This window comes from Boeremia exigua (assembly GCF_020726555.1).
Source record: "Boeremia exigua strain MPI-SDFR-AT-0100 chromosome Unknown C7974scaffold_4, whole genome shotgun sequence".
Classification (NCBI taxonomy): domain Eukaryota; kingdom Fungi; phylum Ascomycota; class Dothideomycetes; order Pleosporales; family Didymellaceae; genus Boeremia; species Boeremia exigua.
This window is the reverse complement of record NW_025763521.1, coordinates 1,450,910-1,476,276: the sequence shown is the minus strand read 5'-3', so window position 1 is coordinate 1,476,276 and position 25,367 is coordinate 1,450,910. Positions and strand designations below refer to the sequence as shown.

General features: G+C 53.6%; 10 protein-coding genes across 10 annotated transcripts; 5 read left to right on the top strand and 5 right to left on the bottom strand.

Annotated features, from left to right (window-relative positions):
* Nucleotides 1–374: 374 nt before the first annotated feature.
* C7974DRAFT_308134 (uncharacterized protein) lies at nucleotides 375–1,699 on the bottom strand (the record flags this gene model as incomplete). Its single annotated transcript, XM_046138157.1, has 2 exons — nucleotides 375–1,610; nucleotides 1,664–1,699. 2 exons carry the CDS (start codon nucleotides 1,697–1,699, stop codon nucleotides 375–377), a joined length of 1,272 nt encoding a protein of 423 aa, XP_045999144.1.
* Nucleotides 1,700–2,249: 550 nt separating this feature from the next.
* C7974DRAFT_150645 (cytidine deaminase-like protein) lies at nucleotides 2,250–2,977 on the top strand. The gene is made up of 4 exons (XM_046135771.1): nucleotides 2,250–2,268; nucleotides 2,321–2,389; nucleotides 2,440–2,611; nucleotides 2,664–2,977. The coding sequence occupies exons 3-4, from the start codon at nucleotides 2,450–2,452 to the stop codon at nucleotides 2,955–2,957; spliced, it is 456 nt and encodes a 151-aa protein (XP_045999143.1). The 5' UTR covers nucleotides 2,250–2,268; nucleotides 2,321–2,389; nucleotides 2,440–2,449; the 3' UTR covers nucleotides 2,958–2,977.
* A 20-nt stretch (nucleotides 2,978–2,997) lies between these two features.
* Nucleotides 2,998–4,306, bottom strand: C7974DRAFT_374542 (uroporphyrinogen decarboxylase; the record flags this gene model as incomplete). The annotated part of the gene is made up of 5 exons (XM_046140154.1): nucleotides 2,998–3,068; nucleotides 3,117–3,507; nucleotides 3,556–4,091; nucleotides 4,148–4,189; nucleotides 4,246–4,306. The coding sequence occupies 5 exons, from the start codon at nucleotides 4,304–4,306 to the stop codon at nucleotides 2,998–3,000; spliced, it is 1,101 nt and encodes a 366-aa protein (XP_045999142.1).
* Nucleotides 4,307–4,421: 115 nt separating this feature from the next.
* Nucleotides 4,422–8,005, top strand: C7974DRAFT_390514 (muts domain V-domain-containing protein). The gene is made up of 5 exons (XM_046141474.1): nucleotides 4,422–4,846; nucleotides 4,891–4,989; nucleotides 5,038–5,875; nucleotides 5,924–7,573; nucleotides 7,624–8,005. The coding sequence occupies exons 1-5, from the start codon at nucleotides 4,475–4,477 to the stop codon at nucleotides 7,716–7,718; spliced, it is 3,054 nt and encodes a 1,017-aa protein (XP_045999141.1). The 5' UTR covers nucleotides 4,422–4,474; the 3' UTR covers nucleotides 7,719–8,005.
* A 150-nt stretch (nucleotides 8,006–8,155) lies between these two features.
* C7974DRAFT_332659 (uncharacterized protein) lies at nucleotides 8,156–9,890 on the top strand. Its single transcript, XM_046139122.1, has 3 exons — nucleotides 8,156–8,635; nucleotides 8,751–9,249; nucleotides 9,344–9,890. The coding sequence occupies exons 1-3, from the start codon at nucleotides 8,299–8,301 to the stop codon at nucleotides 9,819–9,821; spliced, it is 1,314 nt and encodes a 437-aa protein (XP_045999140.1). The 5' UTR covers nucleotides 8,156–8,298; the 3' UTR covers nucleotides 9,822–9,890.
* A 247-nt stretch (nucleotides 9,891–10,137) lies between these two features.
* C7974DRAFT_150281 (uncharacterized protein) lies at nucleotides 10,138–11,056 on the bottom strand. The gene is made up of 2 exons (XM_046135767.1): nucleotides 10,775–11,056; nucleotides 10,138–10,717 (listed from the first exon to the last, which is right to left on the bottom strand). Exons 1-2 carry the CDS (start codon nucleotides 10,951–10,953, stop codon nucleotides 10,192–10,194), a joined length of 705 nt encoding a protein of 234 aa, XP_045999139.1. The 5' UTR covers nucleotides 10,954–11,056; the 3' UTR covers nucleotides 10,138–10,191.
* On the bottom strand, nucleotides 11,057–12,249 carry C7974DRAFT_150231 (uncharacterized protein). The gene has a single exon (XM_046135766.1). It carries the CDS (start codon nucleotides 11,778–11,780, stop codon nucleotides 11,160–11,162), a length of 621 nt encoding a protein of 206 aa, XP_045999138.1. The 5' UTR covers nucleotides 11,781–12,249; the 3' UTR covers nucleotides 11,057–11,159.
* Nucleotides 12,250–17,327: 5,078 nt separating this feature from the next.
* On the top strand, nucleotides 17,328–23,101 carry C7974DRAFT_462288 (uncharacterized protein; the record flags this gene model as incomplete). The annotated part of the gene is made up of 4 exons (XM_046146197.1): nucleotides 17,328–18,461; nucleotides 18,550–19,909; nucleotides 20,057–22,128; nucleotides 22,181–23,101. 4 exons carry the CDS (start codon nucleotides 17,328–17,330, stop codon nucleotides 22,754–22,756), a joined length of 5,142 nt encoding a protein of 1,713 aa, XP_045999137.1. The 3' UTR covers nucleotides 22,757–23,101.
* Nucleotides 23,102–23,116: 15 nt separating this feature from the next.
* Nucleotides 23,117–24,345, bottom strand: C7974DRAFT_422870 (uncharacterized protein). The gene is made up of 2 exons (XM_046144353.1): nucleotides 24,142–24,345; nucleotides 23,117–24,087 (listed from the first exon to the last, which is right to left on the bottom strand). The coding sequence occupies exons 1-2, from the start codon at nucleotides 24,306–24,308 to the stop codon at nucleotides 23,520–23,522; spliced, it is 735 nt and encodes a 244-aa protein (XP_045999136.1). The 5' UTR covers nucleotides 24,309–24,345; the 3' UTR covers nucleotides 23,117–23,519.
* Nucleotides 24,346–24,370: 25 nt separating this feature from the next.
* On the top strand, nucleotides 24,371–25,364 carry C7974DRAFT_390502 (uncharacterized protein). The gene is made up of 2 exons (XM_046141473.1): nucleotides 24,371–24,544; nucleotides 24,595–25,364. Exons 1-2 carry the CDS (start codon nucleotides 24,540–24,542, stop codon nucleotides 24,971–24,973), a joined length of 384 nt encoding a protein of 127 aa, XP_045999135.1. The 5' UTR covers nucleotides 24,371–24,539; the 3' UTR covers nucleotides 24,974–25,364.
* The last annotated feature ends 3 nt before the right edge of the window (nucleotides 25,365–25,367 follow it).

The window sequence follows — 25,367 nt, the reverse complement described above, 5'->3', positions numbered from 1 at the left end:
CGAGAGAAAACTAGGTCTTGAACATTACCACATGCAATTTTCAATTACTCCCACAATCCATGGTGAGACCGCAGATATGCTCTGCGCAAAGGACGACCGTCTAAGAACGCCTTTGCCCAGTCATAGCAATGCTGTAAACAAGGAAAGCCACCGCAACCCGGTCTATGAAAAGAAAATCCTCGCGCTTTCAAACCTCAAAGCGCATCCTGCTCAGACATACTGGGCTGTGATATGCGTAGCCAGCATGCCTAAACAGCCCATCATGCAAAACATCGTCTCCCAAGCTCGCACGCCGTCCCCGCCCCTTTCCTTCATGCGCCGTGTCGTTGCTCGTCTGTCGTAAATTGTTCGCTATCAACCCTATCGCTCACGGTTTACTGCGATGCACACTGCACGCGCTCGGCACCGGCGTGCATATCATCATCGTCATCGTCTGGGCTGGCCATGCCTCGTGCGCGTGCCTGCTCGCGTGTGGGGTCAACAGCCTCGAGGGTGAAATCCTCGGTCATGGCGTTTGGTGGAGGGACGGCATCGGGAGCCTTTCGTGACGGGAGGACAGACTCGAGGGCGCGGATGTGCTCAGGTGTCATGGGTGTGCCGTCCTCGCCGCCGAGACGGTCAGGGAACTTGACGTCAAACTGGATGTACAGGTTGCCGTGGTCGTGGTGCCTGTACGAAGGCATACCCTGGCCACGGATGACCTTGACCTCGCCAGGACTGATGCACTCGCCTGGGATGATGTCCACTGTCAACCAGCGCTCGTCGAGATGCTCGATGTGGATTTGACCACCGGCAAGAGCGGTCAGAAGGTCAATCTCGCAATGGAAGAAGAGATCATCACCCTTACGCTGGAAACGCGGGTGAGGCTTCTGTTCAATCTCGAAGATAACGTCACCAGGTTCGACGCCAGGAAGCTGGTCACCTTCGCCGCGGAACTCGATCTTGTGGCCGCTCTGGACACCACGGTCGACGTGAACGTGGAGAACCTTGCGCTCGATGATAGTCTTCTTGCCGTTGCACTGCTTGCACCTGTCCTTGTCGCGGATGATTTCGCCCTCTCCCTGGCAGTCAGGGCAGACTGTCTGGAAACGCTGGATCATAGGGCCCATTTGTCTCATCATGTGCTTCATACCGCGGCCATCGCAGCCAGCACACTTCTTGACAGCACCCTCCTTGCCGCCGACACCGTGGCACTTGGGGCAAATGACAGACTTCTGAAGGGCGAGCTTGGAGATCTTGCCGCGGTAGATGTCTTCGAGTGACACCTTGTGGGTGTGAGAGATGGTGCGCGCCTTCTTAGGACCCTGCTCGCGCATACCGCCGCCGAACATGCCTCCGAATGGACCGCCGCCACCGCCGCCGAAGAACTGTGCGAAGAGATCCTCAGCAGCCATGCCGCCGCCGCCCATACCTCCCTGCTCGAGGCCCTCCTCGCCATACTGGTCGTAAAGTTGTCGTTTTTGGGGGTCCTGGAGAACTTCGTATGCATGCGAGAGATCCTTGAACTTATCGGCGGCGTCGGGGTTGTGTGCGTTCTTATCCGGGTGCCATTTCAGTGCGCCCTTCTTGTATGCCGACTTGAGCTGTGCTTCTGTGGCATCTGGTGCCACCTGCGCCATGTCAGTTGAGCTCTTATTTCCTCCGTGTGTAAGGCTGTACATACCCCGAGAATTTCGTAAAACTTGGTGTCTTTCACCATGTTGGCGGTCGTGGTGTGTGTAGTTGCAACGAAAACGGACTATGCGAGTCGTAGAAGTGTGCGCGGGGTCGCCGGGGGTATATCGTGGGTGAGGGGATGCGCAACGGTGCTGTGTCTGAAGATTTGAATGTCAGCGGCCGAGTTGCGGACTAGGGTTTGCCTTAACAAGCGGCTCAGCCTTGCGGCAGGCGCCCGCGGCTAGTTCGTCGTCGACGACTCTCACGGAAGGCGTCCACCGAGACATGCCGCACACGGACTGTCGCTGAGGGCCAGGAGAGGTATGTCACTTACGAGAGCGTTGCTATCAGTGGCCGGCAATATTTGTTTTGTGAAGGCACTGCAGAGGCGAGAGCTTGGAGTTTTAAAAGTAGTCAACCGGGGGTGACAACTGCGCCGAGCTGCAGAAGATTCCAACTGATTCTATGCCCTTCCACCGCGACCCAACCGCCCAAAGCAGGCTGAAACTGGATTTCAGCCTGCACAAGCCCTCCAGCTCCCCCCACTGGGACTTCCAAAGCTGCAAAATCTTTCCGCAAGAGGCTTCCGCGGCGCAAAAGTAACAAGACGCAGTTCGTCAAGAGTTCCCTTCTGAAGTCCGTGCGTCCCCGCCAATCGGCAAAGGTCGAGATCACCAGAAGCTTATCGCGGCGAAGAAGCACCGATGATTGGCGGCGTTGGACCCTGAATACCGTTGGTGATGATACTTATCTGCTACGTGATTCCCTCTCAACACTGTACAGTCTTTTCACCATGTCCACAGAAGATCTTGGCTTCAAGGCTGCCTTACAGGAGGCCCGCCAAGGCAGCAGTGAAGGCGGAGTGCCTATCGGCGCAGCCCTGGTGTCAGCTGAAGGCAAAGTCTTGGGTCAGGGCCACAATATGCGCATTCAGAAAGGCAGTGCTACTCTGCATGTCGGTATCGCCCTGAAAATGCCTTACTTTACTTTCGTGCTGACCCCGTCAGGCAGAGATATCCGCTCTGGAAAATGCAGGACGCCTGCCAGCTTCGGCTTACCAAGGTGCAACCATGTACACCAGCCTCTCCCCATGTGACATGTGTACGGGCGCCTGCGTAATGTACAAGGTCAAACGAGTTGTAATTGGTGAGAACAATACGTTCAAGGGAGGCGAGGAGTATCTGAAGAGTAAGGGTATCGAAGTTGTGGTCTTGCAGAGCGAGGAGTGTGAAGCACTAATGCAAAAGTTCATCAAAGAGAAGCCTGGGGATTGGTACGAGGACATTGGAGAGAATGAATAGAGTGCTGGCTCTTCTGGCTGCACATTTGTTATATTTGGCATTATGTTGTCAGCCTATGAATCTCTTCGAAGTAGAATTTCAGGTCATCTGGTTTGACAAATGGTGTGATGCCTAGTCTTGTCAGTATTTTTGGGCTGCGTTCCAAATCATAGAGCTTACCATGACCAAGATTGGCAATCCAACCCTGCTTTCCTCCACCGAATCCAGCGACCATGTTCTCGACAACCTTAGTGATGGCATCGTGACTGCCGTACAGAACGCCAGGGTCGGCATTACCTTGCAATACCTTGCCCTTCGACTGCGCAAGCTGATATGCCTCTGCTGGGTCGTGCAGCCAGTCCAAGCCAATGGTGTTGTAGTTGGACTCGCAAAGGGCGGGCAATGCGTACCATGCACCCTTGGCAAAGACTGTCATAGGAACGGGCTCCAGGCCCTTGGATTTTATGCGGGCGGGGAGATTGTCGGCAATATGGTTCAGATATGGAAGTGAGAACTCCTTGAAGGATTGGGGAGAAAGTTCGCCTGCCCATGAGTCGAAGACTTGAATCATCTAGAGCATTTTAGTGTTGTTCACGTGCCGGTGTCCTGAAGAAAGTACCTGAGCGCCTGCCTCTACCTGCAGAGCTAGGTATTCCACGCAAAGATCTGCAATCTTCTGTAGCAGGGCCTTGGTGGCATCTGGGTACTTGTAGATCCATGTCTTGACCTGGATGAACATTTTACTGCCACCACCCTCAACCATGTAGCTTAGGAGCGTCCAAGGCGCACCACAGAAACCGATCAGAGGCACTCGACCATTGAGCTTCTTCCTTGTCAGTGTGATAGCCTTGTAGACGTAGTCTAACGACTCCTTCACATCAACATTGCGTTCCATAACCTCCTTATACTGCTCATCGTCTGGTGTTTGTAGTGGTTCGGGGAAGTGAGGGCCCTTCTTGTCTACCATTATGACTTCCATGCCCATCGCCTGAGGGATAACGAGAATATCGGAGAAGATGATAGCAGCGTCGACAAGACCGGCAAAGCGATCAATTGGCTGAAGTGTGAGGTTGGAGGCGATCTCGGGGCTGCGGCAGCATTCGAAGAAGTCATTTTTGCCCTTTTCTTCGTGGTATTCGGGCAGGTAGCGTCCAGCTGCACGATTGTTAGCATCATGAATGCGCGGAGGGTACCAACGGACAGTTTCGTACCTTGACGCATCACCCACATAGGTGCGCGCTCCACTTTCTGGCCTGTGAGAATGTCAGCCGGTTCTGACCATGTAAATCGTTGTGTACTCGATACTGACCTCTCGCAGTGCGCAGAATGAGATCATTCTTCATAGGTATATCATCGAAATTCGGTGCCATGATTGCTATGGGATGTGAAGTGAGAACGAGCAGCCTCGGAATTCAATAGTGATGGAAGGACCTCCGACAAACCCCGCGCCTACGCTTCTCAAGTCACACTAGACCGCATGCAGACGCGACAACTCAGACGCGACCTACCTTCTACGGCAACATCGCCATTCAGATACTATGCTGTTTAAGCATGCGTTTTGCACGACGCGTCTCGGACGGCTGATTCTATCGCCACATCTATCTCTTGCCCCGCGGTCGGCCAACAAAACCTTACTAAGCTCGTTCTCGAGCTTGACGCGACCTCGCGCGAAACCACGTGCAATACCGTTCACAGGTGCAGCATGGAATCGAGAACTGCAGCGTCGAGGCGCGAAGAGGAAAGCTACTATCAATCTTGATGATATGCCGCAGGGTGTCATTGGAGACGATGCACTACCACCTCAGAACGATGCTGAACCGGAATACCCTCCCCTGCTGCAGCAGGTTCGAAACAACATGCTCAAATTTAATCATTGCGTCTTAGTGACCAGAGTCGGTGGTTTCTATGAGGTGTGTCTAACGTCGGATACACATCCTTCCACTGACTAGGCCAGCTATACTTCGAACACGCTGACGAGTATGCACCGTTATTGAATCTGAAGAAAGCCAAACGAAAGTCTTCCAAAGGCAGCAAGAAGCCTGCTGTATCAATGGTGAGTTTATGACTTGAGATCCTAGTGTCTGGAGACTCACATGATCAGGCCGGATTCCCTGCGTATCAGCTCGACCGCTATCTGAAGATTCTTGTCCAGGATTTGAACAAGCATGTTGCAATATGTGACGAGTTCATTAACGAAGCACCCAACAGAGCAAAGGGTGAGCTACAGTATACCCGGCGAGTATCTCGCATCATCACACCTGGGACCTTGATAGATGAACATTTCATGGACCCATGGGAGAACAACTATCTCCTCAGCATTCACGTTAATCCTAAGACGCTCGAGAAAGACAAGGCTGTCGTCAAGAGTCCAGGAAGCTCCAACGTAGCTTCGGTGCTCAATCTGCCTCGCACAGAGGTTGGTCTGGCATGGATTGATCTATCCAGTGGTGATTTCTTGACGCAGAGTACCGACATTGCATCGTTACCTACTGCTGTTGCTCGCATCAAGCCCAGAGAAATTGTGCTCGATAGCATCTTTGAGGAGGCGGAACACTCACGTATAGTCTCCATACTGCAAGAAGACGGACACATCATAACGTTCCAAGAGCCCTCAAAGGAGCCACTTACTGTCAAAGACTGGGTACCTATGCTAGAGGATGTGGTCGATGAATTTGACCCTGAAAATTTCACACCTGGCGAGGTGGCTGCTGGCGGATCATTATTGCACTATGTCAAGCACCAACTCCTGGGTTCGCGAACACGGCTACAAGCCCCTGTGAGGCACCAAAGTGAAGACCACATGAGCATCGACAAGAATAGCCTAAGAGCTCTAGAGATCAGGAGTACGATCCGTGATGGTGCTTACGAAGGCAGCTTGCTGCACTCACTGAAGAACACCGTCACTAAGAGCGGCACACGCTTATTGTCTCAACGCTTATGTGGGTACAGCAAGATCTCTCTTATCATGTCAAGCTAACATTCACCAGCCGCTCCCTCCATGTCACTTTCAACGATTAACGATCGCCTCGACTTAGTTGAAGAAATGATTGAGTATCCTCAGCTCAGACAAGACGTTATATCGCTCCTTGGACAGACCTTCGACTCTCTTCGCTTGGTAACTAAGTTTACCTACGGCCGTGGCGATGCCGATGACCTGATGGAGCTTTCGAAAACAATCGCTACCACGTCCGATCTCTTCAACGTCGTACGTGAACATACAACATCAAGAAACGCAATTGTGGTGGACCCAAACAGCAAATCCTCGGAAACGCGTCGCAGGCAGTGCATGTCTGCACTAGAGCGAAGATTCGACCTCGAGGGTGTACGAGAGCTTTCGGAGCGTATACAAGACGCGATCGATGAAGATGCACTATCTGAGTACCATCGTGCCGAAGACGAGCGAGCGGAAGAGATGTCCGAGTTGGCCCAAGATGTCCTGGGTCGTGAAGCAGGCGAAGAGGATCTCAAGAACATGCCAAAGCGCATACAACCGAAGCCCCACGCAATCTCGGGTAGTCATAAGAGCGCGACGGACGGACGTGAGGATATATGGATCATGAAGCGTAAAGCAAGTCCGGCGTTGAGTAGACTACACAAGTTCTTAGACTCCATGGGCGACACTAAAACAGAACTCGAGTTGAGCCTACGCCACCAAATGGACGCCTCCAGTCTGACGCTTAAGTGGACACCAAACCTCGCACATATCGCTCATGTAAAGGGTAAGGATGTTTCCCGCGTTACATCAAATTATCCAAAGAGCCTTAGCAGCAGCAAGTCTACACGTTCTTTCCAGATCCCTGAATGGACACAGCTTGGTGCCCAGATGGACGAGACTCGGTTCCGGATTCGTAATGAAGAACAACGAGTATTGGGAGAACTACGTGAAGGAGTCGTCCGAAACCTCGTTAGGCTTCGACGTAACGCAGCTGTGCTCGATGAGCTTGACGTCGCGTGCGCCTTCGCTCTTCTTGCAGTTGAGAAGAGCTTCATCAGACCCATCATCACTTCGGGAACATTGCACAACATCATTGGAGGCCGACATCCAGTTGTCGACAATAGCATTGGCGACCAAGGCCGCAAGTTCACACCCAACGACTGCATTCTTGATGATAAAGAACGCATTTGGCTCATCACCGGCCCGAACATGGCAGGCAAGAGCACATACCTTCGACAGAATGCTCTGATATCGATTCTTGCCCAAACGGGATCGTTCGTGCCAGCCGAGTATGCGGAAATTGGACTCGTGGATAAAGTTTTCAGCCGCGTTGGTTCAGCTGATAATCTTTTCCTCGATCAGTCGACCTTCATGGTGGAGATGCTAGAGACTGCACAGATTCTCAAAGAAGCCACACCGCGTTCGTTTGTCATCATGGACGAGGTTGGTCGAGGCACTACACCTGAAGACGGCATTGCGGTCGGCTACGCCTGCTTGCATCATCTGTACCACGTCAACCAGTGTCGAACACTATTTGCGACCCACTTTCACGCTCTCACCGATATGACCAAAGAGTTCGACAATCTTGCGTGTTACTGTAACGATGTCCGTGAGGAGCCAGACGGCAAGTTCTCGTACGTCCATCGCCTGAAGAAAGGTGTTAATCGCGAAAGCCATGCCTTGAAGGTCGCACGAGTTGCAGGTAAGGTTACAATTCCAAAGGATCAGGTTTCATCTGCTGACTGTCACCAGGTCTTCCCGAAACCGCCATCGCAGTTGCCGATGGGATTCGTAAAAAGCTGAAGCTCAAGTCATCGAAACCAACATCGATTGGAGATACTGCCTAGGTTTTATCAACCTACGCAAGAATGATTGCTCTCTTGTCGTGAGCCTTCAAGCATCTCCTTGCTCACTCTGTACAACACATACTGCATCCAGGACATCCTGCATAATCATTCGATGAGGCCTTCTGTATGCTTCCAGGTCCTCCATGTACAATATATTGCTGCACGCGCAGTGCCCGTGCCCCAGACATATACCCCCCAATCAATTACACTGCTTTTCATTATAGTTACACAAATGTCCAAATTTATCATGCTCTGCATGCTTTGGATGGTACAAGCACCTACCGAACACAGCGCATGTGGAGCACGACGCGCTAGGCTATGGCGCTCGCGCATATGCCCTCTCAAACTAGGATAGTGTGCTTATGATGGAGCGCTCGTGCAACCAATGTCATTGATGCTGAGCAACGTTGTTGACGCCGTTCCATCTCAATGGTGGGCGCGAACCAATCTAGGCTACCCCACACTTTTGTAACCGCTAGACTAACTGACATCCGCCCGTATCTCGGTTACCTGATCTTCAACTTCCTTCTTTCCCAGCGGCAGATAACAGATACCGTTTCCTTTGCCTGTTGTTATCGAAATGGGCGAAACAAACCCTTCAACCCCGCCAGTAGCGCCCACTACCTACCCCTCACCCCAGCAGATATCGCCTCATATCACGCTACAGCCTCCTCTTTCTCGCCGTGGGAAAGGTCCTGGCCTCATCTTGGTACTCGACCACTATGCATTGATTGAATCGAGTGATAAGCATCTCGATCCTCCGCCTCTGCAGAAATGGGCGGAGGAGGGCTTTGCCGTCGTCCAGCTACTTGTACCGGGAAATACAGAAGATGGTGGCGAACTTCCGTTAGACAAAGCGTTGGAGGTACTCAAGGGGTGTGAGGCATGCACATTCGGCGATGGTGTTGGCGTTGTCTGTGAGTCTTTACTTTTGCAGATCTTCAAGTGGAAATCCGATTCATTGAGCTGTGACAAAAAGTCTACGCAATCAGACGTTGTGTGTATTGAATTAGAAACTAACTTTGAACTTAGCGTACATCTCCCGCCTTCCCTTCTACGTCGAAGAAGGCGTTATCCAGCACCCCGAGATTCTTGCTGTAGTGTCCTATGGCGGCCGCCAGCTGTCCACTCTCCACGAAGCCGAAACAGCTCTCCCACCCCAACTCGTCCATGTTTCGGGGCTTAAGGTTGCACGACGAGAATCAGTGCCCTTGACGCCTGATCCGGAGCCAACATCTTCATCCCCAACTAAGACGCGCCCTGCCGGAATTGTAAAGACGTTCCGCTATGAAGATGCCGCCAGGGATTCAAACTGGGTGCTTCCCGCCGACCCCAACTACTCGAAACGTAACGCAGGTATTGCGCACACGAGGAGTGTGGCGTTCTTCAAGCCGTTCTTGAACGGCCCGTACTTCGACCTCGAGGCTGTGTGGGATGAGCATTGTTTGTACGAGTTTGGTGAGAGAGCTGTGGAGAAGACGATGGCTACCATGGTTGCGCAGCCTTATGTCAATCACATTCCGACCATGACGTGAGTTTGTCCCCACTTCTACTGATAGAAAAAGACGCTTCTGCGGAGTAGTACATACGAACTCGCTTCAAAGAATTGTGCTGATACCAAACAGAGGCGGCATTGGCAAAGAGCGCCTTACGGCTTTCTACACGCATCACTTTATCTTCAGCAACCCCGACGATACGGCCCTTTCGCTTGTGTCTCGAACTGTCGGCACTGACCGTGTTATCGACGAGTTCGTGTTCTCGCTCACACACGACAAGGAAGTGCCTTGGCTCCTCCCCGGCATTCCGCCCACGGGCAAGACCCTCGAGATTCCCTTCACGTCGGTAGTGGCCATGCGTGGCGACAGACTTTGCCATGAGCATATTAGCTGGGACCAGGCGACTGCACTCAAGCAACTGGATCTGCTACCAGAGTACGTGCCATTCAGATACCCGATCGACGGGAAGGAGGCAGCAGAGGGAAAGAGGTTCGAGGTCAAACTGCCGGTGGCGGGTAAGGAGACGTCGGCGAAGCTGGTGGACGAAGGGAGTGGGGAGAGCAACACGCTGATGGGGAAGACATGGAGGGAGGTCGATGATGCATGAAGAACACACAGTCACGACGCTACGCTTGCATGGGTGGACGTTTGTAATAGATTTTCAATTGATTGGGACATATTTCTTCTGTGCGGTACATGTTTCCCAGCCAGCGTAATGACTTATGCCGGGTACGCGCCAACGTACTGCATAACACAATCACGAGAAGAGGTGTAAAATCCCGAAGCCAGCGCTCACGTAATACTGTGAACTCTGTGATAAAACGCCTTACCCAAGTACAGGTATCTTGCGCATCTCCTAGCCATATTTAGAGGTTGCGTCGTGTAGCCAGTGGAAATATCGTTGCGACACTGACGCATTCAGAACAATCACTGTTCCTACTCAACCTTTCATATCTTGAATGCAATGCCCGTATCTCTTAGACCTTGCTGCCAGACGGGACTGCGCGGAAGGTGACGTCAGCCGCCGGGAAGGCCGTTCGAATATACCGCTTGAGCTCCGCCTTGTAGTCGACTTCTGGTCTGTGCCGAGATTGTTGCCAAACCTCGCGCCTCGAAACCGTACTGAGTTTCATCTTGCTTGAATCACCCATACCCACAACTTCGAAGCGCTTGATCGGGGTCGGAATGGACATGAGGGGGTTGATGAAAGTAGCAATGTTGGATCGAATGGGAGTGCGCCAGGTCTCGATGAGGGATACGAACTGGAAGGTTACGAGCTCGAAGGTGGCTCTGGAGTACAGAAACTTCGCGGTATCGCGGTGAAGCTTGCGACACACGCTCGGGAGGGCAAAAGGGTGAGGGTAGGTCGCGCGGACGAGACTGAGCCTGTTGTAGAGGGTGGTGATGCGCAAGATCTGGCCGTCGAATGCGTGCTCGTAGATCTGATTCAGAATTTCTTGTGGCATCTGCAACAAGAAGTTCTGCATCTGGTTTTGTATCTCTCTAGCATCAGATGTCAGCATTGTCAGAGGAATAGCGCGGGTATCGCGATGTACTTACCTCTGATCAGCATTGCGCTTGTCCTCGTAGAGCTTGACGTTGCGTTCTCGCTCAGAGTCAGTAGGGAAATCGAGACCGTGCTGCAACTGCATGGCGATTAAGGCGTCATCAACACAAGACCTCTGGCTCTGTCTGGTCGTCTCAGGTGTGTGTATGTCGCGCTTGTTGGAAGACTTCATGGGTAAAGTATGAAAGGGTCGAGGTGATAGAACTAGTGAAGTATGTGATATAATGTGGGGCCGCTTGCCATTTTGCCGTAGTGAAGGTGAAGTTCGCGACGAATTGCCGCGTACCAAGCCAGATCAACAGCACACGTGCACAAATCTGAAGGTGAATAGGAGCATTGGGAGCTGCGCCTCCCAGGTCTATTGTCTGAAATTCTTCCTTACCGACGTGGTGGGAAACAAGCAGCAAGGGCACATGGTGGAAGCGTTTCCGCCGTGGTGGTGATCAGCACCCCGTTTGTTCTCCCATGGAAAGTAGCTCGAAACGGCTCCAGGGTCTGCTCGATTCGGCGCTGGTCTGGTTTTACATCCATGCGTTTCCCATCGTCGCCCAGCGGTGTGAGTAGCGTGATCTCGACGGCCAGGTTCAGGTGTTTCAATCCCGGCAAGACTTCCAGCAACATGCCCACGTAACCCCCATTCTGGCGTCCGGGTAGAGTGTGCCACGTTCCACCCGGGTGGCTTAGCGACATGGTGAGGGTGTGTGAGATCTCAATCGAAGCGATCGCCTCCCGCTGATCAACATCCAAAGCACGCAGCCAGCGAATCAAGCTGAAGTCTATGATGAAAGTATTCAAGATAAACGGCAGTAGGTGGGTCTCAGTGTAGATCTGTCGACAGGTCTCCGTGATTGCTAAGAACCTTGCTGATACTCCTATCATGTCCAGTTTTTCGTCGACACGCATGTCGTCGGTCCTTCGAAGCACAAATTCGTAGATGCGGTTTCTGAGCTCGGCTGGGAGGCTTAGCAACCTCGATCGAGTGTTGAGATATGTTGACATGATGTTTATCGCACCGTCCGTTGTCTTTCTCTCGTGGGTAGGTTCGACGACTTGATCCTCCAGCTACGATTTTGCCCCACGGTTGTTAGCTTTGACACGTACGGAAAAATTCAGAATGTGGTGCACAACACGAATGTTGAATCATGATACATTTTGTAATGCTCTCAACACCACCTGCAGCGGCACGCGGCGGGTCGCTCCGATTGGACCGTTTACTCGCTTCCATTAAATGGTCGACGATTCGGATGGGTTCAAAAATGACAATAACTTGGAAATGACTGCCACTATTCAAATCCAATGTGTCTGAGCAGGTGCTCTGAGATGCCTGCCTTGTCTTGAAGAGATGCTGCTTGGAAGTTGCTCGATGCTGTGTCGTTGCGAACAACTGGCAGACCTTGAATTCAGGGACCCGTTTGACTGCAAGAATTACTGGAGCTCGACATCGTGTCTCTCTCTCAAATTCCCGAACACGCGTCTTTCTCTGCACGGTGCTAGATTTTGCTTTTGTGCAGCAGGAACAGTGACGTGCCATGCCGAACAACCGTTGAACAGGGATTCCAGCCAGGGTTTGAAGCTCCAGCCCCGCCGACCGTTCCGCCTATCACCTCTCCCCGCGCCCAGACGTCAAATGTGTCTGACGCTTCACTGCGACTTCTCAAGCGATGGCGGAGGCTGGAGCTGCTTCTGCGGCGACCGTAGACCATGCTGCTAATAGCTCATTTGAGCATGGCAACGACCAAGAGGAGCAAAAGGCTGCGCAGATGATTCAGCGCAACTACCGTGGATACAGAGAACGCCGACAACTGCAAGGAATCGGTCTAGATGCTAGTGCACGCTGGGCAGAAGTACACTCTCCAAATCTCCCATGAGCCCATGAAATTGACAGTTCGATAGGCTGTACGAGACGGCAAGTCCACATCCACTGCGCTCTGAGCGTCACCTAACTGTCTACAGCAAGATGGCGAAACACAACACGCTTGAAATCGCGCGCAGACAGCTACCCACATCGTGATCAACTGACGACCCCTGAGCAACATGCGCGAGCAAACTCCGAAGCCGCGCGAAATAACTGGAAGCGTGTTGGTGAAATCGCGCGACGTGCCGGCGCAGACGATGCGCCTGACATCTCCTTCTCAGATACCGATGACTCGCGCTCACTTGGGGAGCGCGAAGACCAGCGGAAAAAGAGGGACGAACAGAAGACCCAGCGTGACAAAACGGCAAAGATGATGGACTTGCAATATTTCCTCGAAATGGTCGATCAGAAGCACAGATACGGCTCCAACCTGCGCGCATATCACGGGGAATGGAAAAAGGCTGAGACGCACGAGAACTTCTTCTACTGGCTGGACAAAGGTGCAGGCCGCAACTTTGAGCACCCGACTGTGTCGAGAGAGAGGCTGGAGAAAGAGCAAGTCCGGTACCTGTCGCGCGAGGAAAGGCTAAACTATCTGGTCATAATTGATAAGGAAGGTCGACTGTGTTGGGCCAAGAATGGCGAACGGATCAACACAACAACCGAGTACAAGGACAGCGTGAATGGGATCGTCCCCGTCGACGACGATACACCCGCGTACGGCCCTAATGGCCAGCTGCTGCATGATGGGCAGAGTAAGAACTTCAGACACTCAAGAAGCTCGTCCATATCATCAAGCAGTTCGGACTCCTCAGTCGAACACAGTGATGTCGAGGGTGAACATTATGTCAACGAGGATCTGGATCGTGCAAAGGGACTCAGTAAGATCAAACATGTCTCGGCAGCGACCATCTTGAACCACTTGCTGCGCAGTTCAGTCAAACCAAACTCATGGATCTTTGTAAGCAGCACTTCGTTACCACTCACGTCCTAACTGACTCCGATCAGGTTGCCGACACCTCGTTCCGGCTCTATATCGGCATCAAGCAATCCGGCGCTTTTCAGCACTCGTCATTCCTCCACGGCGCACGCATATCTGCCGCAGGCCTGGTCCGTATCAAAGACGGCCAACTGCGCCGTCTCTCCCCCCTATCAGGGCACTACCGACCACCCACGAAGAACTTCCGTGCGTTTGTGCATAACATGCAAGACAACGGTGTCGACATGACTCGAGTTAGCATCTCACGGTCATACGCAGTTCTTGTCGGTCTGGAAGCCTATGTCAAGACAAGGCGGAAAGTCAAAAAGGGCGTCGGCGCAGTCAAAGATGTCGAGACCAAGGTCGTGCACCCCGAAGTCTACGAGCAGAAAATCGAGGAGCAGAAGGACAATAGCAAGAGTGCTCAGCGCGAGAGACAGCTGCTTGCAGACCAGGCAGAGAAAGAGGAAGCGGAGCGGAAGGAGAAGAGCTGGAAGCGCAGGATATGGAAGAAGATCAGTCGAGGAGGCGAGAAGGAAGACCCGGCGGCACACGAGAAGGAAAAGGCGCAGGAACAGAGGAGGAAGAAGGTGTTGAGCCGTTCTGGGCAGGATGTTGAAAGCGGTATCCCTCCTGACGGAAGGAGAGAGAGTTTGTCGAAGAGCGCGCCGGAGCCCAAGGCGACTAGCAGTGTGTCGGCCTGATATTAGACCTTAGTGATACCTTTTTCCTTTCGAGCTCTTAATAAATTTGTCTCTTGATTCATACTTCGCTGTTCCTGGTGATAACGGCTTTCGTGCTTTTTCAGCAGTGTCCTACGGAGGCTGTGACAGAAGTAGATCCTTCACAGCCATTCGCAGCTTGCCAGGCTTCTCACACTGAAGACAGTTGTCACCTTAGCCTACATGAAAGGTTCTGAGACCCTGAAACAGTCTGATGGTGGAGTACGACAACAACTTCGTATACTGCACGTGAATACAACCTGGTCGCTACCACTGCAAGGTACCTTGGGAACTTCCACGTGGGCCGTGAGCTGGAGAAAGTGGAGTGTAGGAGCGCCACGCGTGGTAGTACACGACCACGATATAATGACTGCAACTTCCGCAGCAGTACTACAACACGTTGGAGATTGCTCTTGATTGTCGACATGAATGAGAATGAGTGATCGTTGCTAGAGAGGTCTCCTGACATCAAGATCGTCTCCCTCAGCCGTCTCGCTGAGCCGTCTCACTCGCTAGCAGCCCGCACTTTAGGCAACAGAGTGGGTTGACCGAGCCGCAGATGCCGCTGTGGACGTGTGTTCCTGCATAAGCCGTGTCAGTGTTTTGGATGACGGAGTTCAGCGTAGCCATTGAGCGCCTCGAAACAACGTGAATGAGCTGTCAAAGCCCGGACCGCAACAACCGTGCAGCACCGGCCCAAGCTCTCTGTGATATCCACTTGGATAGGGGGCCATGACCCCTCTGCCATCATTCCACGCTGCCAGGAACGATAGCACTCCGCACTATGATCTACCCTTCCGCGGGCCCTTGCAGGCTGACCATCTCGATGACCAGAGATACGGAAAGTGCACTCGTTGCCGCCCGCGCTACATGAATCAAGCAGGTTGATCTGGGAAACAGGAACCGGAAATCAGGTCCATCCGATTCCACGCGCGTTCCCGTCGCGTCGCGACGCGGCGGGCTTGGTGTAGCGAGCACTGACATCATGGTTGGTCATGGATACCAGTTGTAGATGCAGTGAGGTACCTTCCTGCTGAGGTTCTAGAGCCTCGACGCGTCGCTGTTTCGTGTTTGGGAGTTCGGCGCAATGGTACACTATGTGTAAGTATTTTGCCCGAGCAGGTTTCCTGCTGTGTAATTGTTTGGTACGCTGGTGATTGACGGTGTTGACGGTACGCTAGGCGCTGTCATTTCCGCTCGTGGTCGCTGGATCGGCTCAAGAGGCTAGAGATCGACGCGTGCGATTGGTCAATTGCAGTGCATACCAGACGACGCTGTGCTTCACGCTCGGCTGTACCTATTCTCTTATACGGCCGTGAAGCATACTATGGCCTGTCAACAATGTCAACAACGCATTTTGTGAGACCCGAACGATGCAGACGTGCAGCCGTGGTCTGCACCAGGTACCGATACCACGCCGTATCGTGATGGGAGCGCATTTTCCAGTACCGATGCGGTGAACATGCAATACTGCTGTATCACCAGTGCAGCAGTTGCTGTTGTGTCAAGTCGCAGATCACTACTCGTATCTGTATGAACGCTCCGTGCGTGTACACCGCACCCGCCACACGTTGTCTAAAGATCAGCATGACGAAAGCTCTGGCATTGCATTAATTAGTGGACCCAGAATCACGATTCCAACGGCCTCGGGCCAAACGTCGCGTTTCGCGTGCTACAGACGGTTCGTGGTACGAACTAGCGGGCTGCTTGCTTGCGCGGGCACTCCCACGGATCCTTAAGTTACACGTTGAAGGACTCGGGCTGAATCCCGCCACAAGTTGTTCCTGATCACCAGCAGCGTCGTGCATGGATATCGAGGCTTCCCGCTCATTTCCCAAGCCGCAGTGCGAACTCTGTCCAGGCGCGTTGCGTCCAAGTTGCAGATGCGCAGCGGGGGCCGCGTCGTAAGCGAGCGTTAAACAAGGGTTTATGCAGGGGTGCTCCCCGGCGCACTACGTCATGGCGATATTCATCACTCGCTGGACGCACATCCTGCTTGGTTGAACGCACGGCAAGACCTACTCTCTCTTGCCAGCCTCCGCGCGTTGCAGGTCTCTGATAGGAGCGGAATGCGGCAGAGCAGGGATACACGTTTTCGATCGCTGGCGTTTTGTGGAGAAGGCTGTTCATACTGTCGATCTGGTCTGGATCATCCAGCGTGTTACGGAAAAACAGCAGGTTTCGAGTCGAAGTGTGGCTGACTGGTGAGCAACCTGAGGATCGAGGGATTGTCACTGCAAAGAACACTGGCGAACGGTGGTCTGTAGTCGCAACAGTAAGTACAATGGCGTTGATACTGTTACCGGAACATTCCCGATACAGACATCGACAAAAGATACCTGGCGATTGTCCGCATCCACGCGTGCTATAACCAGCGTGCCGTCAGGGTATCTCTGAACTTGGCAGCCGCATATGCAGGCATCGTCGATGGGTCTTTATCCCAGTTCCCGCCACAGTTCCCCGACCCCTGTTGCAGCTCCATCCCGCGCTTGTCACCTCACCAGTGGAGCTCTCTCATCATTGCTCCGCGATACTGGAGCATCGCCCCGCCCAAGGCTGGAGCAAGTGACGCAACTAACCTCTGGTTCGTTGCAGCCTGTCGTACACACTCCAACCTTGGGCTCCAAAACAGGTTCTGCTGGCCCAGCTCTCCCTACTGTGGCGCGAGCTCCCCCTGTTACATGCCTTTTGGAGCTCAGGAAGTCGACGTCATACTGAGAAATCGTCCATCTGCCCCATTTTGAGCTCATAAATGCAACCCTGCCTTGTTATTTTTGCGCATCCTTCTCAGATACAAAGACGACCCATTCGCCAATCGATACATGACAGAAAACTCCTCCAACTCTTACACCTATTATTCGTTCCCCCCGACGCCTAATAGGAATTCCCCCCGATCCCTCCGCTCACGATCTATCAGCAGCAACGTTTCTGCCACGAGTCAACGAACACCCACGAAATCCACTTACGAATTACCCATTAACGAAATCAATATGCCTTCCCCCGCCGCAGGAAAGAGTGATACCCCCCGCACTCCCACCAAGCTTGGCAGGAAGGTTCAGCAGTCAGCTCCTAAGCTGAACAAGCCGCAATCACAGGTGCCTGACACATCTGACGTCTCTGAGAAGGCTCAGTCAACTGTCGAGGATACCAAGGACCAGGCGCAAGATGCCGCCGAAGATGCCCAGGAGCAAGTAAAGAGCACAGCCGAGGACCCCAAGGATACCGTAGAAAGTACCGCGGGAGATGCCAAGAAGAAGGCGGAAGACACTGTCAAAGACACTAAGGACGATGTCGAGGACGCCGCCGAGGATACAACCGGCAAAGTCTCACAGAAGGGCGACGAGCTCTCCGAAGCGGAGCCAAAACCCATCGATGACAATGATGTGGAGACCGAGGAGAGTGAGGATGACGCCACACAGAAGGCCGGCGATGAGGCCGAAGACACAGTCGACAACACCGACGACGATGCCACAGAAACTGCCAGCAAGGCTGGCGAGGGTGCTTTGAGCGGCGCTCGCGGTCTTGCTGGCCGCGCATCGAACCTTGCTGGCAAGGCCTCCAAGGACCCCAAGGGTGCCGTTGAGGATGCTAGTGAGGAGGTGCAAGACAAGTCTGCTCTCGATGCTGCCGACGACGTCACTGAAACTGCGAAGGATACCGCTGAGCAGGGCAAGGACACTGCTGAAGGTGTTGCCGACGACGTCAAGAGCAAGGCCGATGATGTGACCGACGAAGTTGGTGACAAGGCCGATGACGCTACCGGCACTGATGTTACCGGCGATGTCAAAGACAAGACCGACGATGCTAAGGCTACCGCTGATAGCACGGTCGGCGATGCCAAAGACACAGCCGAAGATGCGAAGGACGGTGCCGAAGATGCGAAGGACGGTGTCGAAGACGCGAAGGACGGTGTCGAAGACGCCGCCGACGACGTTAAGGACTCTGTGGAGGAGCAGACCGGTGGCCTTGATTTGAGCCTCCTCAAGGGCCTTGAGGTAGATGAGGAAGGTCTTGTTAACAAGGATGGCAAGCCTATCGGCCGCCTTGTTGAGGGTGATGCCGAGGATCTTGCTGGCTACCCAATCGGCGATGACGGCGAGATTCTCGATGACGATGGTGACCTCGTTGGCCGCTGCGAGCTTCTCCCCGAGGATCAGCTTCCTGACGAGCTCAAGGGCGGGTAACGATGGACCTCCTCTTAGCCTCCTCAAGGGTCTGACTTCCGACAAGACCGGTCAGATCCTTAACGAGGACGGTGACTTTGTTGGCCACTTGATTGAGGGCGACCCATCCGACATCCAAGGAAAGCAATTCAACGAGGATGGCGAAATCGTCGACGAGGATGGTAACGTTCTTGCCCGAGCTGAACTCCACCCCGATGCCGCCGACCTCATCGACGACGACAAGTCGGGAGCCGTTGATGGCGTCAAGGACGCCGCAGAGGGTGCCAAGGACGATATCAAGGACACCACTGATGGCGCCAAGGACGACATCGAAGACAAGGCTGCTGACATTGAGGATGAGCTTCCTGGTGTTGAGGCACTGGAGGGCCTCGAGGTCAACTCTGAAGGCGAAGTCCTGAACGACGACGGCGATGTTGTCGGCCAAGTCGGCGAGGATTTCGAGGGCGATGTCAAGGACTTGAAGGGCCTCACTGTCAACGAGAAGGGTGAGGTCGTCGACTCCGAGGGCAACGTTCTCGGCAGCGTTGAGCTTGCCGAGGGTGCTGCCGAGAAGCTCAAGGAGTCTGCCAAGGATGCTCTCGACATCCGCATCCTGGATGGCCTGAAGGTCAACAAGAAGGGCAAGGTCCTCGATGCTGACGGCGAGGAGGTTGGCGAGCTCTCCGAGGGCGACGTCAAGGCCTGCGCCGGTAAGACCATCAACGAGAAGGGCGAAGTCCTCGACAAGGAGGGTAAGCCCATCGGCAAGGTCCAGGTCGTTGCCGGCGAGGCTGCTTTTGAGGCCCAGAAGGAGCTCAAAGAGCGCCTTGGTGAGGTCGAGCCCGAGATGGAAGAAGTCGAAGTCATCCCCGAACTCGACACCCTTGAAGGCCTCAAGGTCAACAAGAAGGGTCAGGTTCTCGACGAGGATGGTGAGCCTATTGGCGAGCTCGAGGAGGGTGACCTCAAGGAGTGCGCCGGCAAGAAGATCAACGAGAAGGGTGAGGTCGTCGACAAGGACGGCAAGGTCCTTGGCAAGGTCAAGACCCTGCCCAAGATCATCGAGCAGCAGGTCGAGCAAGCCGAAGATGCTGCTGAGGACGCCGAAGATGCTGCTGAGGACGCCCAAGATGCTGCCGAAGACGCTGTCGAGGGTGCTGAGGACGCTGCCGAAAATGCGCGCCCGCCCCTTTCCATCCTTGACGGGCTTACTGTCAACAAGTCGGGCAAGCTCATTGACGACAACGGCAACGTTGTTGGCGAGCTTACCGAGGGCGACGCAAAGAAGCTTTCCAAGTCTGGCATCACCTCGGATGCTGAGGGTCAATTCTGGGACAACAAGGGCAACGTCATCGGCCGTGCCCAGACTGTTCCCCAGGAAGATGCTGAAGATGAGGCATCCTTCGCAGGTCTTGAGGGACTCGTCGTCGTCAAGGACGGATACGTTGAGGATGAGAACGGCAACCGCGTCGGAAAGGTGGTTGAGGGCGACGCCAAGAAGCTCATCGGCCGTGCCGTTGACGAGGATGGCGATATCCTCGATAAGAAGGGCTCAGTTGTCGGCCACGCCGAACGCTACGAGGAAGAGGAGATTGAGGAGGAGGAAGAGGAGGCAGCCGAGCCAGAGGATCTTTCGATCCTGAAGGGCAAGACTGTCAACAAGCAGGGCAACGTCATCGGCGACGAAGGTGTACCCATCGGCCGCCTCGTTGAGGGCAACGCTAAGGAGCTCAACGGACGCCAGATTGATGAGAACGGCCAAATCTGGAACGATGCTGGCAAGGTCATCGGTCGCGTCGAGCTCATTCCTGAGAACGAGCGTGAGTCCAAGCCCGAGGGCATCTTCGGCGGTCTCGAGGGTCTGCGTGTTGTCGCTGACGGCAAGGTCGCTGATGAGGATGAGAACATTGTTGGCGAGGTTGTCGAAGGTGACCCCAAGCGCCTCCTTGGACTCCGCGTTGATGAGGATGGTGACATTCTTGACAAGTTTGGTAACGTCAAGGGCCACGCCGAGCCCATTGAGGAGGAGGCCCCAGAGGAAGAGACTCCTGATGACCTGTCTGTCCTTGATGGTCTCACCCTGAACAAGCAGGGTAAGCTCGTCAACCAAGAGGGCATTCCCATCGGCCGTCTGGTTGAGGGTAACGTCAAGGAGCTCTCCGGCCGCAAGTCTGATGGCGAAGGCCTCATCCACAACGACACTGGCAAGGTTATTGGCCGTTGTGAACTCATTCCCGTGAGTGAGCGCGAGTCCAAGCCTGAAGGTATCTTTGGCGGCCTTGAAGGCCTCCGCGTCATTGCTGACGGTCAGGTTGCTGATGCCGATGATAACGTTGTCGGTGTCGTCGTTGAGGGCAACGCTAAGCGTCTTGTCGGCCTGCATGTCGACGAGGATGGAGATATCCTCGACAAGTTTGGCAATGTCAAGGGTCACGCTGAGCCAATCGAAGATGAGGAGGAGGAGGCTCCTGCTGACCTCTCTTCTCTAGACGGCCTCACTCTCAACAAGCAGGGCTTCCTGGTCAACAACGACGGCATCCCTGTCGGTAAGCTCGTTGAGGGTAACCTGAAGGAACTTGCTGGTCGTAAGTCCGACGGCGAGGGTCTCATCCACGGAGACACTGGCAAGGTTGTTGGTCGCTGCGAGTTGATCCCTGACAACGAGCGTGTCACTCGCCAAGAGGGAGCATTCGCCGGCTACGAGGGCCTGCGTGTTGTCAAGGATGGATTCGTTGAGGACAACGACGGCAACCGTGTTGGACAGATCACCGAGGGTGATGCTAAGAAGCTCGTTGGTCACTCAGTTGACGAAGATGGCGATATCATCGACAAGTATGGTAACGTCAAGGGCCACGCCGAGCCTTTCGAGGAAGAGGAGGTTGAGGAAGTCGACCTCTCTGCTCTTGCCGGCTGCACCGTCAACAAGGCTGGCAATGTCGTCGATACCTCTGGCACCATCCTCGGACGCGTTTCTGAGGGTGACCCAGCAACTCTTGTTGGCAAGAAGGTCGATGGCAAGGGCCAAATCTGGGACAACGCCGGAAACATCGTTGGTAAGGCTGAGCTCGTCCACGGCGCCTCGTCCGGTCCCGAGGGCCCATTCGCCGGCTTTGACAACAACTCTGTCGCCAAGGACGGTACCGTCCAAACTGCCGATGGAGACATCATTGGTCGTGTCATCGAAGGTGATCTCAAGAAGCTCACCGGCCACCACGTCGATGAGGATGGTGACATCAACGACAAGAACGGCAATGTTATTGGCAAGGCCGAGCGCTGGGAGCCAGAGGAGAAGGAGCGTCGCATCAACCCTATGTCTGGCATGCGTGTCAACAAGGAGGGTGATGTCCGCGATGAGAACGGCGATGTCATTGGTCGCCTCACTGCTGGTGACCTTGGTCACTGCGCTGGTCTTGAAATCGATGACAATGGCTACGTCATTGACAACGACGGCAACAAGGTTGGAGAGGTCACTCTTCTCGGTAACATCCAGGAGGAAGAGGAGATTCCCGAGGATGAGACAGATGAGGAGAGGCAACGTCGTGAGGACTCTGAGCTCGCCAACAAGATGTCTGCCATCTGCCAGCAGACTCTTGAGCGTGTCCAGCCCATCATGAAGCAAATCACCGAGGTAAGTTCGAGCTCAGGTTTTCTGTTAATGTTGCATACTAACAAGCTGCTAGCACATCGAGAAGGCTGACCGCACGCCCCGCGACGAGCTTGACGAAGAGGAGCTTGTCAACAACGTCAAGCCTCTCATCGAAGAGGGTGGTCGCATTTTGAACGAGTGCAACGGCTCGCTCCGTGGTCTCGATCCCGATGGCCGCATCGCCGCTCAGGCCAAGGGCCGCCAGCAGACCGGCGAAGCCACACCCGAGGAGTACAAGCTTGCCGACAACCTGAAGGAGCTGACGTCTTCTGTCGTCACTACCATCGACAACGCAAAGAAGAAGATCTCCGACATGCCCCACGCCAAGAAGAAGCTGAACCCTCTTTGGTCCCTGCTCACCGAGCCTCTGTTCCAGATCATCGCCGCCGTTGGTCTGCTGTTGACTGGTGTTCTCAACCTGGTCGGCAAGCTCCTCAACGGCCTCGGTCTCGGTGGCTTGGTCAACGGACTTCTTGGTGGTCTTGGTATCAACAAGCTGCTTAGTGGTCTCGGCCTTGGAGGCCTCTTCGGAGGTGATGACAAGAAGAAGAAGAGCGGCGGCGTGAGCAACATTCCTCTCGTCGGCGGTCTTCTCGGTGGCAAGAAATAGACGGCGCGTCTGATAGACGTGAGCGGTATGATGTTGATGATTCCTAATCGCCCAAAAATGATACCACACACCATCGACACGATAGGATGAAGCCTTTAGCTCTGGCTGGAAGATCGGGGGGTTTGAAGGTCAATTGCTGAAGGTGCTCAGACTTGAGGTCGATGGCTCGGACGTAACGATTTGCAGCGTTCTCGTTGAAAAATGCTGTGCTTAGTCTCAGTCCATGTCAGCTCTTCAGCAAACTTTTCCTTTGTCACATCCATCTGTTTAGCGAGCGTTGCTTTTGCACGAACAGCTGTTGTATGATTAGTTTGAAGTAATGAGATCTCAACCTTCAATATGTACCTTCTTTTCAAACGTGACGTCCCTCCTCCACTTGTTCAAGCTCCTTGGTTACATTGCCCACATTGCAGTTGACAATTCTGGCACATGTTAAATATGTGAGCTGATAGAGTTGACTGTCTGGAGACTCAAAGTACGATGTCATGAGTATGAGGTCTTCAGGTGGATCGAACAAATATGGAGAAGGAAGTTGCGAGCGCACAACTCCATTTGACCAGTGCCGTGCCTTCTACATCTCATCAACCTCATATCATGTTGCGAAGCTACCATCTACTTCGCACGATCTACTAATTCTTGCGATAGTTGTCACCGTCCACTATAGCACAACTATGCACAATAATAGTCACATTACATCCCTATACTGGCCTCACTTGTATTCTATGCTGCAACTCTCAGCACATGCAGAGGCCTGCAGCTAACCTCAGCCGTTGCAGCAAACGCAGCCGAATGGATGCACTTGGTTTCTCTTAGCCCATTCGCTTCTAACCTCCTCGGAGATTATCCGCCAGTTTCTCGCCTGCGCAGCCTCCCGAATGGGTCCCTCATCGAACCCCTGCATGGACCAGAGCCAGTGGAAGATGATAACCTTCAGGTTCGGGATATCGTGGAAGATACCGAGATTCGAGGACCTTAGGCGATGAGGAGTGGCAAATTCCAGCTGAACGGTCCTGATGGCAGCGCGCTCCTCCTGGCCGAGTAATTTGAACCAAGCTGTCCAGTCGTCTCTGTACGTGTAGTTGAAGATCAACGCACGGTACAGGATGAGTTTTGTCTCAGCTCTGATCGCGCGGCAAGACATGATCACACCTCTAAACGTCTTCATGGCGGAGCTGTTTGTGGAGTACCGCGCCACTCGTCCAGGCGTAACGTCGGTTTTGCGGATGAAGCCAGTTTCGATTGTGTTGCCGCCGAGAGCAAACTCGTAGATGCGAACCCGGATTTCTGCTGGGAGTTGAAGGAACGGAGACTGTTCCTGGTTTGACATGACCCTGGATTGCATCAGTATCACACACATTAACGCTCCATGTCCTGGGTACACTCACAACGAGCGAGTAGCTGCTTCTTCTTCAGCCCGAAGGCGAGCCTTCAGTTTTGAGTTTGATCTCAGTGGCCCCAGTTCTGTCGACAACAGCCTTTTCTGCTTCATTTCCTGAAAGTCATGTTGGTGGGTAGCAGCGCGCTTACCCTTCCACGTCCTGGTTTCGCTCATGATGTCGGTGTTGATCTTGCTCGTAGTAAGATTTGGAGGTATTCATTCATATTTGTACATGTTTGAACAGCTCTCTAATCAGAAGGTCTCGTTTGCTTCATGACTAGCGGCAAACTAACGCAGTGAAAGTAAAGGATCAGGGTCTCAGCAAACCTTGGTATCGCATCCAACACCAACACAACGCCTGCAACCTATTTCTCAAAGGTGCAGATCTAGCCCAAAACCTGCAGAATGGCGTACGTCTCATTCCCCCTTCCATTTCCTTACATACTAACGTAATCCGCAGCCCATCCGCAGCCGCACCCATCTCCCCCCTCCTCCGCCTCCCCGGCGAGCTGCGCAACAAAATCTACGCCTACGTCTTCGCCGGCAACAACATCTGGCCCATGATCACGGAAGACGGCAAGGTCAGGTATATGTGTATCTCCGCCCATTGCTACAAGCAGGATACATTCGCGCAGTTCACCTCGCTTACTGAGACATGCCGCCAAATCCGCCAGGAATTGCGTCTGCTTCCGTACAAATACAGCAGGTACTTCTTCGCGCGCTGCCGAGTCGACTTCCTAAAGAGACTTGCGGGTATGGACAGTGAGACGCGCGCCACTGTGCTGACTGCGTTGACTGTTGCGCAGAGGACTGATGTCGTGGACCATTTCAGTGTCTGAACAAGGTGGTGAAGAAGATGTCTCTCTCGGAGTGAGGGTAGAAGAAAACAATGTGGGTCACAGATAACTGCTGCAAGTGGGGGTAATGAGCATGGCAGGTTGCGGACAGCTTCAGACCGGAACCGCCCACATTCTGAGAGGTATCAGTGAAATATGGGTTCCAGGGTTATGTATGCAAGATCAATCGCTCCAGTAGCCTCCCAGCATGACGTATGGGCAAGTCCGTTTCACCTACGACCTCACTGACGGTCAATTAACTCACCGTTCCGGTAAAAGTTCTCTCAAGTGACTCGTTGCATTCATGCGTCATCTATATCAACGTTAGCAGACGCGCTTATCCCCTCTTTCCTTTCGCTTGGACTTCCGAACTCGCTTGTGCAGTGAAAAAGAGGCC

Coding starts and splice junctions, on each gene's coding strand:
- C7974DRAFT_390514 (XM_046141474.1), top strand. CDS start 4,475: ATGCTGTTTAAGCATGCGTTTTGCACGACGCGTCTCGGACGGCTGATT. Junction 5,876..5,923: donor CTTATTGTCTCAACGCTTAT/GTGGGTACAGCA, acceptor AACATTCACCAG/CCGCTCCCTCCATGTCACTT. Junction 7,574..7,623: donor GAAGGTCGCACGAGTTGCAG/GTAAGGTTACAA, acceptor GACTGTCACCAG/GTCTTCCCGAAACCGCCATC.
- C7974DRAFT_150231 (XM_046135766.1), bottom strand. CDS start 11,780: ATGTCAACATATCTCAACACTCGATCGAGGTTGCTAAGCCTCCCAGCC.
- C7974DRAFT_332659 (XM_046139122.1), top strand. CDS start 8,299: ATGGGCGAAACAAACCCTTCAACCCCGCCAGTAGCGCCCACTACCTAC. Junction 8,636..8,750: donor CGATGGTGTTGGCGTTGTCT/GTGAGTCTTTAC, acceptor CTTTGAACTTAG/CGTACATCTCCCGCCTTCCC. Junction 9,250..9,343: donor AATCACATTCCGACCATGAC/GTGAGTTTGTCC, acceptor GATACCAAACAG/AGGCGGCATTGGCAAAGAGC.
- C7974DRAFT_150645 (XM_046135771.1), top strand. CDS start 2,450: ATGTCCACAGAAGATCTTGGCTTCAAGGCTGCCTTACAGGAGGCCCGC. Junction 2,612..2,663: donor AAGGCAGTGCTACTCTGCAT/GTCGGTATCGCC, acceptor TGACCCCGTCAG/GCAGAGATATCCGCTCTGGA.
- C7974DRAFT_150281 (XM_046135767.1), bottom strand. CDS start 10,953: ATGAAGTCTTCCAACAAGCGCGACATACACACACCTGAGACGACCAGA. Junction 10,718..10,774: donor AAGCGCAATGCTGATCAGAG/GTAAGTACATCG, acceptor ATCTGATGCTAG/AGAGATACAAAACCAGATGC.
- C7974DRAFT_422870 (XM_046144353.1), bottom strand. CDS start 24,308: ATGAGCGAAACCAGGACGTGGAAGGGTAAGCGCGCTGCTACCCACCAA. Junction 24,088..24,141: donor GAAGCAGCTACTCGCTCGTT/GTGAGTGTACCC, acceptor GATGCAATCCAG/GGTCATGTCAAACCAGGAAC.